A 15,522-nucleotide genomic window follows, 5' to 3' on the forward strand; every position below is an offset into this window, starting at 1 on the left:
AGGAACCCAGTAATTAGTAACTCAAATATGTGCTTCTGTGCTTCCAACCTGAGCTAGGACACAGGCAGGTTGCAGGTGACCAGTGAGAATAGCACTCTTGCAAAGCTCCATATGGATGAAGAAATGGGTAATAAACCACAGCATTTAGACCACAGATTCATATACGGCTACCAGTCATCTTAAAAGATAAATATGTTTTTGTTAGTAAATGCTCCTCTACAGCACACTTTACGATTCTGTTCATCCCTGAAATGAAGCAGAAGTACTCTTCAGAGCCTGAACATCAGTAATGCAAAGGCAGGAGTGTATGATTGTTCCTCCAAATACTTCTCATTTCTTTAAGTAATGAGGTTTGCTCTCTGTGACAATAATGCCTGTTCTCTGTCCCTCTTAAAAGGAGGTGATATGTATGAGCACACTTCATAAATGTAGAAAGAGATCATGATTTTCAGACCCACCAACACCTTCATGAGATCTACCTGGGGCTGAAATTTGATTTGTTAACTTTTTCTTTACCTGGGTGGCTACATAAGCTCTTAGCCTTCAACAGGATGGTCATTCTACCCAGGGTTCTCTCTGCTTCAATGTTATACTTTTATGATTATTTCTGTGATAAATTGATTAGTGCCTATAAATTGAAAATGCAGAAGAAATAGCCCTCATTTCTTTTTAGGAGTTTTAATGGTGTGATTTTGTCAAAAGGAGTTATTGACTATAAGTAACAAACAACATCATAAAAATTGCATTTTTTCCAAATTTAAGTTGAACAGTCTAAGTTTAATTACTTCAAACAGAAATTTAGTACTTAGCATAATAAATTCCTATGAAGAGGAGGTGTGGACCACAGGTTTTCTGGGTAAACTTGAAACTCTTTATCACTCAGGATAAGCTAGGCATTTGTGTAACAAACATTACCAAAATCTCAGTCGCTTGAGATAATAAAGGACTGTTGTCTGTGCCCCATAGGTTCACTGGGGCCTCCTCTCCTTGGAGCAGGGTCCTCACCCTATAATCCAGGCTGTTTTAGCAGCTGCTGCCTGGACCATCAGAGAAAAGAGAATTCTAGGGATTCTTGCTTTGGCAATGAAATGCTTACAAGTCCTTGGTACATTTGAGTAGGTGGCCCCACCCAATCACAAGGGGCCAAGAAGTGCAATCTTATCATGCTCCCATAATGGGGTAAGGAGAGAGGTAGGGCAGCAAAAATATTTGGCAAACAGTGCCAGCGAGTGCCACCCCATAGACCTCTTTTAAAAGAGAACAAATGATTAAGAATACGGGATTCAATCTGAGAAACACTGACTCAGGAAGATAAATGCTTTTCAATTCAAATTATTGCTGCAAAGTAGGTTTCACCTTCATCACTGGTAAAAAAATAATAATAATTTGGCCAAAGCGTAAACACAATTTTAGAAGTTGTTATGGAAAAATATAGTGGAAATTATGAAGACCCGTTTTCTGTCAGAGACACCTCAGCCGTGGGACCCCTGGGGAGTGGAAGGAAGGCCATGCCCAGGAGAACAAACTCCAGGAGCCCAGGGACATCAAGGCAGTGGAAGGGCAGTCAGGCCTCTCCTGGGGCCAGTTCAGGGCAGGGAGTCAGACAGATGCCCTGAAGAGATGCCTGAGAACCAAGTGGATGGGGAGCACCCGGGGGCTGTGCGGGGACCCCATCTCAACTTGCGGAGAGGCTGAGAAGGGCGGAAGGAGGGAAAAGAGGAGAGGAACACAGTCCCCTGGCACAAATACAGGAGGCTCTCTGAGAACACTGTCCTGGATGTGCCCCATCGCCGTGGCCCTGGGCTCTTACGTGACGGAGCCTGATGTTGCCTGGCTTTCCTTGGCCGATACAGAAAGGGCTGCCAAGCCAGAGGAGGGGCAGGAGTGAACGCCTTACACTCACAGGCCCGGGCAGAAAGACACCTGCCAGGATATCTAACTGGGCAAAGTTGCCTTTTTACTGGCAACCTGCAAACACCTGAATGCCTGGGAAAGAGCTGGTGTAGGCAACAGCTAAGAGAACCTAGTGGCCAACATCCCCCAGCCGGTGAGGAGAAAGGCCATCTCCTAAGTCTGTATCCTGTTATTGTCATGTTCAAGACCTCGTTCTGATTAAAACCATTTCTGAGGCATCCAGGAGACCCAAAGAAATGATGCTAAGAATACGATGAGTGGAAACTTGTTGTTTGGGCTTTTATTTGTGACCTATCACATGATTTCCTTTAATTCACTCATTAGCTTTTTCCCTCTTAAAAAAAAATCCTTGGCTACCTACTGACTTACAGATACTCAATTTGCGTATTCATAGAACTAAAAATCTTGTGTATCTGAGCATGCTACTATAATGGACGTCCTTTAAAATGTGATATTTGGAACTTTTCTTTTTCAGTAATCGTCACTGACGTTTATGCCATTGGCGGAGAGTTCCCTGACATTTTAATTCAGTCCCCTAACAGCGCATTTTGGTGTCCCCCCCCCCCCCAGGTTCTGAGCATTTAGGGTTAGAGTTTTAGGTCTGAAAGTGCATTTTCTTCTTTCTTTCTCTTTCTCTGACTTTAACACCTCTCCCCCCGCAAAAAAAAAAAAAAAAAAAACAAAAAACCCTCTCTGTTTGTTTTTAAGAAATGAAGAAATGTTCCAACACGTGACCCACAGCTGCAACCCGTTAACCTTTGCTAATATTAAGTCTGCACTTTGGCTCTCTCCTGGGGCCTCTAGATGGATGCACTTTTCCTGTGCTGGGCAGTGTGCCTGCTTGGGGAGGGGCAGGGAGGGACGCTTTCCAGCCAACTCAAACGAATGGAATAAATATCTTCTCTGCAGAGCATCTTAACAGAAGACCTGGCTGGGCCCGAGGTGCTCTGGACTCACTCTGTCCAATACAGTAGCCTTGAACTGTGGTTAGTCTGAACTGAAATGAGCTGTAAGAGCAGGTTTTATAGTGATTTCATAGAGCACATAAAAGATCTCGTTCACAGTTTCATATTAATTGCATGTTGAAATGGTAGTATTTTGGATAGAGTGGATTCAATGGAACATTTTATTAAAATTAATTTTGCCTGTTTATTTTTACCCTTTTTAATGTGGCTTCTGGAAAATTTAAACTGAACTCTGTAACTCAGCTATATTTTTATTGGACGGCACTGGTCTAGGTGACTGAGATTTGTTTTTAACTACTTTACTAAGCAGCAAATATTCATCATAATTTTAATATGGACTTTTCTTTATAACATGAACTCTGTATGGTAAATATTTTATCTACTCTTGTTTCAAAGTATAATGAGGTTTTTTAGCAATTCCCAAAGCACTATGGGTTATCTGACAAATTCTCTTTTATGGATACTGGGTAGCACTCCTGCTACCCAGAAGCTAGCCTAGGCTTTATAATGTGAAACACTTACCCTTAGACCTTCTGGTGCCGACCTTCATCTCACTGACGGGGGCGTCCACGATGTGGTGGAGTGAGGGCATGGGTACCCCAGCAGTCACCAGTGGACTTCCTCCTGCCCATCCACGTCTTCCAGCCCCTGATACTTGTATGAAAGACCTGCAGATAGTTGAACTTTGAAGATGGGCCCTGGTCCTCCAGATCAGTGAGCCCCAAATCCCCAAGTCATATTCTATTCTCACTGGTTTCTGGAAGATTAAAGACTTCTAGAGAACAGAGCCATAGGGAACTGGCGAAACTGATTACATCACAGGGTTGGACTCAAGAACAGAGACGTGCCCCCTTCTTGTCCATGGCTTTGCTTTCCCTTGTGAAATATGGCAACGGATGAAAAACCCACCTCTTGGGAACAGCTGCAAGGCTAGAAATCCAGCCACCTGACATTGTCCCCCACGCCCGCCCCCCTCCCCCCAGTGCCCTGGCTGGCCCTGTGGAACGTAGTCTTTCCTCTAAAACCTGAGGGACTCGTATTACCTCTCAGCCCAGGAAGAGTAAACACTAGGAGTCAGGTCTGAGGCACGACAATTCATTGACCATCAGTGCTTCTCACACGAGTCTCCTTGGATGTTGTAAAAAGGAAGATTCTGATTCCCTAATCTGGGCTAGGGTGTGTGTAACGAGCTCCCAGGTGATAGGCATCCTGCTGATTCAGGGACCGTGCACATTTTGAGGAGCACGTTCGCTAAGTGTCATTTGCTTGTGGGTACATTCACGAAAAATTATCCAGCCTAAGGCCTGGGACATCAACAGTGCTAAATTGACATTAAATATACCTGGTATACTTTTAAAAATTCAGTATAACAAGAAATCCATTCCTTAAAAAAAAAAAAAGGCACAATGAACATTCTTCTCTTTACAGAGGGACTCATGTCAGGGTATCTTTAAAAGTATCTCCCCTTAGGCATGATAGCATCAGCTACACTTTACTAACTAAAAAGATAAAAAAGTGCCAAGTGAATCATCATCTGGAAGCAACATATCTCTGAAATGATATGAAAAAGCAGTAGTAATGCTGACTGCTTCCATTATTGAGCTCTTACGTGTGTGATGGGTGTGTGTGGATGTATAGGGGTTATCCAGTGGAATCTTCAAAGTACTAGTGAAGTAAGTGTTGCTATCCTCAGGCTCCTGATGAGAGAAATAAGGTTCACAGAGTTGAAGTCATGTGCCAGTAAGAAAACATTCTCAGGAAAACCCCGTGGCTCTCACCTGATCCTGGCTGGTTGTCCTTCTTGACCAGAAACCAATCCCACATCAGGGGAGCTCTTGAACACCATATTTAGAACAGATGGTAATTTATAATGTCTTTCTCTTCCTTGGCAATTTAAATGAAAATGTCAACTTGAAAAAAGGTTTCAGAAAGGCACCAAGAAGAATGGTACATGCAGCTAGATTAATCACAGAAAGATGAACGAAGTACATTTTCAACATGGGCAATATCACTGTTAACGTAACATAAAAGTCTGGGGAAAGTTAAAAGACCATTAAGAGACAGCTAGAACAAATAGCAATCAGCTCAGTTGATAAACAACAGGAAACTGACATGTGCAGCTTACCTGTGAGCAACACCTTTTCCTATGAGTGGCATTACTAGGCAACAAGACTCCACAAACACACAAATGTTACCACGAGCCTTTCCAGTCTTCCTTTGCTCCAAACTGAAGCAGGGAGCCACCACTTAGATGACATAAACATGACAAAATATACCAGGCTAGCTACAAAAGACAACATTCTGTATGGTTCCATTTACATGAAATTCTGGGGAAGGCAAAACTGTAATGACAGAAAGCAGATGAGGGGTTCCCAGGGGCTAAGAGTAGGGGGAGAGGGTGACTGTAGAGTCAGGAGGACACTTTCTGAGGATAATGGAGATGGTCCGTATCATGATGGTGGTGGTTCATTGACTCTACACATTAGTCAAAATTCACTTAAGTGTACACTTGAAATTGCTGAATTCTATTGTATGAAGGTTATATCTCAATAAAGCAAAGGGAAGTATGTATATATAATAACCTGATCTAGCCTTTCTACTCTTTTGTATCTGACTCAGAGTAAGCGAAATTTGGTAACGCTTTGGCAACAGAAAATAAACACAGCTTAATTTCAAAATACAGAGCTAGAAGTTGTTATAGAAGAATAATAGCTTCAGCAGCCACTGCAAATGAGTTGCCAAGACTTTACTGGAGGCATTCCATCCCAAGATACGGCGTTTAGTCTCTCAAGGTCTTTGGACACCCGGAAAGTGGGTCGTCTTTCAGGATATCTGCGTCACTGTGGAGAACATGTCAGTAAATCATAAACCAGCTGGATTTATTCTTAAATTGGCAAAATACATACTTGCTTGGAAGTACTATTAATCCTTTAATTCGCTGGACAGGGAAGATTGGTTTTATGGTCTTGATTACCTTTGGTTTTATCAGTACCTCATATTCTTTGGTAGAGGGTATGTGTTAGGCATTACACTTGTGCTTTGGGAAAACAGAGATCATGTGACTGCTTGATTCTAAATCTTAAAAGTTTGAAATTAAGACTGATAATAAATATTTTTACTGAGTAAGTTGGAACACTCAAGCAATTATTTTCATTATTTAATACAAAATCATTTTGCCTAAAATAATCGATTATTAGTGCAAAAGCATTGTTCTGGACTGAATTCTCCAGATAATTCTGCTTTTGGCAACAAGTTACAACTTAAATGGGCTTAAACAATAAGCTCATTTCCTGGCTCATGTATCTGGAATTCTAGAGTTATAGCAGTATTTGGGGTTGGCTAGACCTGAGTCTCAACAGTCCCATCAAGCCATGGTTTTCTCCCTCTCCACTCTGCAGACAGAGTGGCTTCTTCTTCATACTGGTTCCCTCCTGGGTATAGGATGGCTGCTAAATTCTACTTGAGCCCAACACTTTCTCATTAATTCCCTGAGGGTAGAGAGAGAAGATTCTTTCGGGAAACTTTGACTTAAGGTCAGTGAAGGACTTTCTCTTTTTTTGTTTATTTAAAGATTTTAATTATTAGAGAGAGAGAGCACAGAGGGAGAGTGAGAGGGAGAAGCAGACTCCTCACAGAGCAGAGAGCCCGATGCAGGACTGGATCCCAGGATTCTGAGATCATGACCTGAGCAGAAGGCAGATGCTTAACTGACTGAGCCATCCAGGTGCCCCCTGTGAAGGACTTTCTCAAGACCATTTCTCATTGGTTCAAACTGGGTCTCATGCCCATTTATCAGTGGCTCAAATTGGGTCACATTCCCAGTCACATGCCCAGTCTAAGGGTAGAATTACCCTGAGGTAACGAGGTCTCCCCTACAACTGGAAACAGAATCAGCTCCCCTGAGAATGGGAATTGATGAAGTTGGGGGGGGTGGCGCAGTGGGGGTTCTATTAAGAATGAGAAAGAGAGAATGACACAGAGCCAACAACAAAAAAGGTACACTAGGGTCTCATTTAAATCCATTACTTTAAAGGTGAGCTATAGTTCTTCTTGTTAGGAAAAGTACTTTAAGTTTAAATTTTATTTTTAAGAGAATATTTATAGCAAAAAGGAAGAAAGGAAAAACCACCATAATCCTACTACCCTGTGAGAACTATTAATGATACAAGCATATTTTCAAACATTAAAATAAATATTATACTCCGCATATTGCAGACACAGTAGAGCATAATGGTTAGCAATATACAGACTTAGCTATCCACCTCCTGGTTCATCTACTTACTGTCTGTGTGTCCTCAGTGGGTAAGCTACTTATCTTTCCTGTGCCTCAACTTCTTCCTCTCTGTGATGGATATAAGAATAGCATTTATAAGTTCCAACAGCACTAATCCTCTAGTTCAGAAGTCAGCAATCTGCAGCCTGTGGGCCAGACCTGGCTTGCTGCCTGTTTTTGTAAACAGTTGTATTGGAAACCAGCCATTGTCATCCATTTGTGTATCCATCTATGGCTACTTTCACACTATAACGGCAAAGTTAAGTAGCTCCAACAGAGACTATATCGCCCACAAAACCAAAAGTACTTATAATCTGGTCCTTCGCAGAAAAAGTTCGCTGACCTCTCAGTCAGACCAGTAGACCTCTATTGTTTTATCAAAATCTAGCATGTCATAATTCTGTGGTCGTGTAGTAACTTAACCAGCCTGGAGAAAACAATCAAGAAAAAGTGACATCTGCAGAGCTAACATGAAAGCAAGAGATGCTCAGTTATTTTATCAGTTAGTTAAGAATTGTGAGTAATTGAAAAATCTACAGCAGTGCTTAAATGTCAGGTTATCTTCCTGAATTGACTAGAGATCTTGAAATACATGATATATGATCTCCCTTGAACTCTGGGGTGTTGACACTGGGACATGAATGAAAGTGAATTTGTACAGCGTATCTAGTCGATAGAAGTCATAGCTATGGGGAGAAGATAAGAAGACTGAAGAGGGAATGAAAGAGAACCCATAACAAATTGTGGCAATATTGCTTTAGAAAATAAAAGATTGTTGCCATCTGTGTGCTCTGGGGGAGCAGTGGTACAGATGTGTGGATGGGCAGAGCGACCAGGGACTCCCTAGAGAGAAGGGAGTAGTCTGAGTGAGCACAGGCAACCTGACCCAAGTCTAAGCTGTGGAAGACCATAAGTGAAAAGAAAAGCGTTGGAAAAAGTGATACATCCATGGAGGACAACTTCCCTCACAGTATGGGTAGTTTTGATCTTGAATTTAAAGATCCTCAAGCTCTAAATTATTTTAGTCAAATCCAACTTTTCCATAAAATAGTGTTTTAACTAAAGGTTAGATTTTGGCCAGGTGTGTAATGTCCTTCTTTAAAAATGAAGTGACCATCAGCTACACAGAAGTTTTCTAAAATAAAAAGCCTTGAATACATTCAACAGTGTAATGTGACCATTAAGAATAAAGGATTTCTATCAACTGCCTAATTTCAAATCCTGGCTCAACCACTGTCCCTTTAATCCTTCAAGTCCCAAGCCTTGTTTTCCTTACTTATAAAACAGGATTGATAAAAGTACTAACTTCGGAGGGTTTTAATGAGAATCAAATTAAATAACCACATCAAACAAATATTACAGGCTCCTTAGAAGTGAACCATTTTGACGTGGACGAGATAGAGAAACTAATTGTGGAAAACATTTTGATAACCAATCATATAATGATACATTGTTGTAATATACTAAGTTCTTTCATTTTTGATATTCCTGCCTTACTTTTGTGGCAGCAAAGGTGAACATAGGTCTTAAAAATCCTTAGAACTTAGAAGAGTAGATCAGGGAATATTTTCATAAGCATTGTGTTCGTTTAGAGTACGGGTCAACTTGCTGCTGAAACAGAGACCCAAAAAATATAAGGACAAAAAAAAAGGAAAGAGAGAGAGAGAGAGAGAGAGAGAGAGAGAAAGAAAGAAAGAAAGAAAGAAAGAAAGAAAGAAAGAAAGAAAGAAAGAAAGAAAGAAAGAAAAGCATCTTTCTCTCATACGTGCCCACCGAGAGGTAAGCAGCCCAGCCCTAGAAGGCGGCTCTGTTTCCTGAGCGCCTCTAGGACCCAGGTTCCAGTTTTCTTGTTTCTCCACTGTCACCTGCAGCAGGTGGTCTAGAAGCTGGTTCACCAGCATCTCCTTCCTTCCCTTAGGAGAGGGAAGGCAGTCAATAAAGAGCAAAGCCATTTCTTTTTAAAGGATTGGATCTAGAACTTGCATACATGGCTTCTATTCCTACCTCACTGCTGAGATCTTAATCAAAGGGCTACCCATAGTTGAAAAAGAGGCTAGAAAATGTGACTGTAGTGACGTGCCCAACTAAAACTCGGTGGATTCTGTTATCAAAATGGAGAAGGGAAGAATGGATGGTAGAATCAATTAGCAGTCTCCCATAGGCATTGTCATGGAAACTAGTATTGTGTCACTGACTCTAAGACCCTATTGATTGTAAGACCCATCATTTTATGTACCACTAAGTAAGAAAAACCATGTTATGAAATGTATTATTAAACGTATGATTTCTTATCAGCTCAGTTGTAGGACATGTCCCAATTTAGGAGTGTTAAAATGTGAAAATTATGTGTCTTGAGATAGAAGAAATACGGTATTGGAAGGGCATAGGAAGAGAAGGTGATCCAAAGACATCAATTCTGCAGTCTTCTTTTGCTTGTATGTGTTTCCTTGGAACAAGCATAGACAGGAGATATCAAGCTTTGTTCGACTCATCAAGTGTCATGCTTAGCCTCGGTGACGGACAAAGTACCTGCTCTTTGGCTTTGTTTCCTTTATAGTGCCTTATACATAGTAGGCGAACAGCAGTATTTGTTTCATGCAATGAAAGAAAAGACCAACTTCTTGGATGGCCAAATAGAGATGAGCTGAATTTTCCAGGATCAAAAAGATGCTAGATTCAAATAAACGGACCAAAGCAAACTGATACCTTCGGGGCTGTACTTGCTCTTGAATTTAAAATAATCTTATTTGTTAACATCAGGTTGATAATTTAATAAAGAAACATTCATTTGGACCCACCTGCTTTTGCCACTCTTAACGTTTCTTTTCTCCAATTTAATAAATGCGCAAATGTATTTTACTTTAAAACACACCTTTTTTCCTTGGTGAGTCAGAGCAGGTTGGCACACAGGACTGCTGATACTCGCCTGAGAACAGCCTCTCATGCAGCAACCACATCTTTGCGGATTTGTCCTTTTTTAACAGCTAGGGAATCACACTCTCCATTCTCAGGTTTTAAGACGAAGTCGTGAAAGACCCTGGTCAATTCAGTCAGATCATTTGACTTGGTGGCTTTGAATCTGGTCAATGAAAATCTATAATATGCAGGTGTGTCTTGCTGTATTTGCTACTGAAATCTGCTTCTCTTATATAGATCACTGTTACAGATGAGGAAGTTAGTAACCCATCCTTTTTAGATCTGGTGAGGACTCCCCAAATGAGGAAGTGCACACTTATTCTTATGTTTGCTTGGTAAGTCTGACTTGTGATGGGCTCAAAAGCTTGTATCGAATTTACAACGCACCCCTTCCTTCAGAGCAGGCTGAAGTTATGTCTTACTTGGTCTCCGTTGTCTTTCAATGCCCCTCCAGGTTCACAAGTGCGGTGGTGTATCAAGGACTCGTCATGCGCCTAGGAATTATAGGAGGCAACCTCTATATCGACTTTTTCATCTCAGGAGTTGTGGAGCTGCCCGCGGCCCTGCTGATCTTACTGACCATTGAGCGTTTCGGACGACGCCTTCCCTTTGCAGGAAGCAATCTAGTGGCAGGGGTGGCCTGCCTTGTCACTGCATTCTTACCCGAAGGTAATAGTCCCCGGATCTGTCTGGCACTCAAGAACATGAAATAGTCTTAAATCAAAATGCTCAAGAATGGGGAACTTCTTGTCCTTAGAAAATGTACCCCTGCCTCAAAATCCTGGTACCAGGCAACCTAGTGATGTCACCCAATTTTCTGCTTAAGCAGTGTTAATGACTCTGAGTACAGGGATTGGTTCTACAGTTTTTTCTGTTTTCTCCATTTTAGGTTCATTGTGCAGAGTCTAGCTTGTAGTCATGTAGTTTAGTATTGATCACCTTTATTTGACTGACTTTCATGCTCTCATTGACCATGGTTACCATATTTCCTGATTACCGTGTCACTGGCCCCATGCAAAATACCAGGGTTCCAAAAAGAAGAAAGGAAGACACTTGTTGACTTCAGAAGGTTCACAACCTAGTAAGGGATATGGATACTTCATTTTTTAAATTTGTTTTTCTTCCAAGTTCTTATTTAAATTCTAGTTAGTTAAAACAAAAAAAAATAAATAAAATAAATTCTAGTTAGTTAACATGCAGTGTAATATTAGTTGCAGGTGTAGAATTTTGTGATTTATCACTTACATAGGACACCCAGTGCTCATCACAACAAGTGTCCTCCTTAATGCCCATCACCCATCTACCCCATCCCCTGTCCACCTCCCCTCCAGCAACCCTCAGTTTGTTCTCTATAGTTAACAGTCTGTTTCTTATTTTGCCTCTTCCCCCTCCCCACGTTCAACTGTTATGTTTCTTAAATTCTACATATGAGTGAGATCGTATGGTATTTGCCTTTTTCTGACTGACTTATTCCACTTAGTGTTATACTCTCTAGCTCCATCCACATCATTGCAAATGGCAAGAATTCATTCTTTCATTCTTTTATATGGCTGAGTAATATTCCATTACACACACACAGATACACATACCCCACATCTTCTCTATCCATTTATCAGTCGATGGACATACGGATATTTGGGCTCTTTCCATAATTTGGATTTTGTTGATAATGCTGCTGTAAACATTGGGGTGCATGATATAGATACTTGAATGCTTTCACAACTCACTGTGATAAATGAAATAATAGAATTAGTTACAGTTAAACCTTGTTATAGGGAGTGGGGCTGCTGACTCTCTGCATGGTCGAAAACCTGCATATAACTTTTGACTCCCCAGAAACTGAACTGCTAATAGCCTACTGTTATTTAGAAGCCTTACCTGTAACAAAAGAGTCGATAAACACATACTTTGTATGTTATATGCATTATATACTGTGTTCTTACAATAAAGTAAGTTAGAGCAAAGAAAATGTTATTAAGAAAATCATAAGGAAGAAAAGATACATTTATAGTACTGTAGTGTAAATAATGTCTGCACATACGTGGACCCACTCAGTTTAAACCTGTTGTTCAAGAGCCAACTGTACCAGATTTAGAAAAATAAAGCTCTCTGAAGACTCTATGTGATTTAGAAAAATGGGTACAAGGAGTGATATGCATGGAGTGGTCAGGAAAAGCTTCCCAGAGGTGAGAACTAGGCATGAATGAAAAAGGAAGAGAGATATACTAGACAGGAGTGCCTGGCTGACTCAGTCAGAAGAGCATGCGACTCTTGATCTCAAGGTCATGAGTTTGAGCCCCACATTGGGTGTAGAGATTACTAAAAAAAATAAATAAACAAACTTTAAAAAAGAAAAAAGAAATGTACTAGACAGAAGGGAAAGGTAAGAGAGATTTTTCCACAGTAGAGCACGGCTCTCAGAAGTGTGAACCATCGTTGAGGGATCTGGGACCACACGTTCTCTGTTATCACTCGAATATCCCCAAAAAGGGGCTGAGGATCGCCTGCCACCAGCAGTGACTGGCCTCACAGGCCAGACTGGGAGCTTGGGTATGGCCCTGTGAGCTTACTCGTAGCTGCGTCAGGTTGGATGGTGGCAGTGAGGAGGGAGAGATGCCCAGACCAGGAATGAAGGTCATGGTAGTCGGCCTGGATGGGAGAGGGTGATTTCAGGGATGTCAGAGGTCGGGGGGCTCGATGACCAGGTGGCAGTTGTAGAGCTGTAGAGGTGGCAGTTGCCCCCAGATGCATGGTTAACACAACCCACATTATCTCTGCCACAGGACACAGCAGACCCTGGACAGGGAAGCCCTTCAAAGTCCCAGGGAACATGCGAATTAGAGCAAGCTCCTTATTTCCATGTGCCAGGGCATGGGGGGTGGGAGTTACAGAGAGACCGGATTCTCTGGTAGTCCTTGTATCGGCCCCAGAGAGGCTGTCTTTTCTTCTGAGGATCATCTGAGGATCAAGAAAGAAGGGATAATATTATAGAAGTGAAAATAGACATTTACAGAGTTTATTAGTTATATGAAGGTTTATGAAGTCCCCAAACCCTATTTAAATAAAATTATAGAAATGTCCATCTCCAGACCAGAAAATTTTAAAAAGATGTGAAGTCTTCTGTCCTTTTGGAATGGTTGATGATAAGTAGAACTGCATTTACACGGATCTCATTTTCCTCGAGTATACTAGTTTTGTAGGGCTACAGTAACAAAGTACCACACCCTGGGTGCCTTGGAACAACAGAAATGTATTCTCTCACAGTCCCGCAGGCTGGAGGTCTGAAATCCCCATGTGGGCAGGGCCAGGCTCTCTCTGAAGGCTCTAGGTGAGCATCCTTCCCGGCCTCTTCCTAACTTCTGGTGGTTGCTGGTAACTCCAGGCGTTCCTTATTATCCCAATGTCTGCCTCCATCTTCATAGGACCCTCTCTTCTCTGCATCTTAACTATCATATCTGCAAAGACCCGTTTAGAAATACGGTCACATTCTGGGTTCTGGGTGGACATGAACTTTGGGGAACACTATTCAACCCACTACATTGAATCGAAACATTTTTCTAAGAGTTGGGGAATCTATGTAACACCTGTTGGCCAATACATGTCTTTTTAGTTTCTATTAATGGCCACCACTAAACTAGGAGTGGGAACAGAGCAGTAAACAAGATAGATGTAACTCTTGTCCTTGAGAATAATGCACAATTTAAGTAGAAGGGGGACAAATGGGGAACATTGGAGATTTCACTCTTGTTTCCATTTTGCTTTAACACTGTATCATTTTGCGAGGTCTTTTGTTCTTGTGGCATGTGGAATAAGAATTAAGTATTTGTTGCACATGAAATTAGGGACTCGGTTAATGTCTTATGGGTGGAGAAAGGTTAAAGACTTATGGGTGGCCCATCATTTCATGGTATAACGTTCCCCTGGAAGATTCTCTCTGGCCCCAGACTGATTGGGGTGATTTTGATGTGCGCCGCCTTCTGCATGATCCCAGAGAGCATTCTAGACCATATGTCCACACCAATGTTGGAGAAACTAGATGAGTAGGAATCAAATGATTTTGTAGAGAATACTTTCCTATATGGAAAAACATAAGGCAAAGAGCAGACTTTTCTGTTTGGTCTGATCAGTTTTATTTTGAAGATATAATTTCCTGATTTCAGCTTTAGAATTGTTCTCAGCGATACTGAAAAATAATTATTATGCTCTTACTCTAGACACACCTTATTTGTGTATTCCCAGATTCGGCTGCTTGGATAGTCATATGTCAGTCATGATTGGCAAGAATAAATTCACATCCCTAATGCTCCTTGTGAGTAACCACATTTTAAGAGCTGTTCCTCACTTCATTGGCAGCCCTTCTCCTTAAGGAGCTTTTGGACTTGGTTACTTGGGCTGATGAATTAACATTAGAAAGACTTCTCCTCTCAGTCATCCTTGACGTCAGGAACAGAAGGACAGCCCCTGCGGAGAATGCTGATTAGCCTTTTAGAGGACGCAGCTTTAAAATTGTCAAGAACAATTTAACTGACTTTCCCTCCACTAAGCACAACTTTTTATGGTCTGAAGAATGAGATTCTGGAAAAAGAAAGTCTTTCTGGCTGTATCTTCACTTAAACCTCACTGCTTTTGACCCAAATTTTTGAACTCTGATTAAAGTCTGCAAACTAGAAGGTTTTCTTTGTCCATAGTGGTCTGGCTGCGCCTTTCATTCGGATTTGTTTAGGATGGCTACAGACCTAGCCGCTTGGTTAATTACTCTTTCTGAAGCCAGAGAGCTGCCTTTTACTTTTATTTCTCTTTTAAGTGAAAAGCCAGCAAATGTATCTTAATTTACATATCTCTAGTACAAATTTTCACTACATTTTATTTCAGAACTCAAAGCAGATGGTACATTCAGAGATGTCAGAGAGTGTTACTTTAAAATCCTGCATCCTGGGGCGCCTGGGTGGCTCAGTCGTTGAGCGTCTGCCTTCAGCTCAGGTCATGATCCCAGGGTCCTGGGATCGAGTCCCGCATCGGGCTCCCTGCTCAGTGGGGATCCTGCTTCTCCCTCTCCCACTCCCCCTGCTTGTGTTCCCGCTCTCACTGTCTCTCTGTAAAATAAATAAAATCTTTAAAAAAAACAAAAGAATGCAGTCACGGTGGGGTGCCCAGGTGGCTCAGTCAGTTAAGTGTCTGACTCTTAGTTTCAGCTCAGGTCATGATCTCAGGGTCATGAGATCAAGCCCTGCATCTGGCTCCTTGCTCATCCTGGGGAGTCTGCTTGAGATTCTCCCTTCTCCCTCTGCCTGCCCCTCCCCCTGTTTGTGCTCTCTCTCTCTCTCTGCCAAATAAATAAATAAAATATATAAAAAAAAAAAAATCCTGTATCCTCTTCTTCAAAAATTGAGGTATTATTCCCAGTAATCTCCAGTCCCTTGACCAAACCCCTGTTCGGAGGGACCGTCTTTCTCT

The 15,522-nt window shown here is 41.6% G+C and overlaps 1 protein-coding gene across 2 annotated transcripts in view; it reads left to right on the forward strand.

The window, feature by feature from the left end:
• Positions 1-15,522, forward strand: part of LOC118001907 (solute carrier family 22 member 3) — an 87,428-nt gene that overhangs the window by 60,808 nt on the left and 11,098 nt on the right. For both annotated transcript variants that reach the window (XM_034992094.1, XM_034992095.1), the window contains exons 6-7: positions 10,306-10,403; positions 10,523-10,737. In XM_034992094.1, the coding sequence (XP_034847985.1) occupies positions 10,306-10,403; positions 10,523-10,737 (313 nt within the window). The remainder of the gene's footprint in view (positions 1-10,305; positions 10,404-10,522; positions 10,738-15,522) is intronic.

The sequence above is a fragment of the Mirounga leonina genome, unplaced genomic scaffold (assembly GCF_011800145.1).
Source record: "Mirounga leonina isolate KUSES-001 unplaced genomic scaffold, KU_Mleo_1.0 Mir_55, whole genome shotgun sequence".
Taxonomy (NCBI): Eukaryota; Metazoa; Chordata; class Mammalia; order Carnivora; family Phocidae; genus Mirounga; species Mirounga leonina.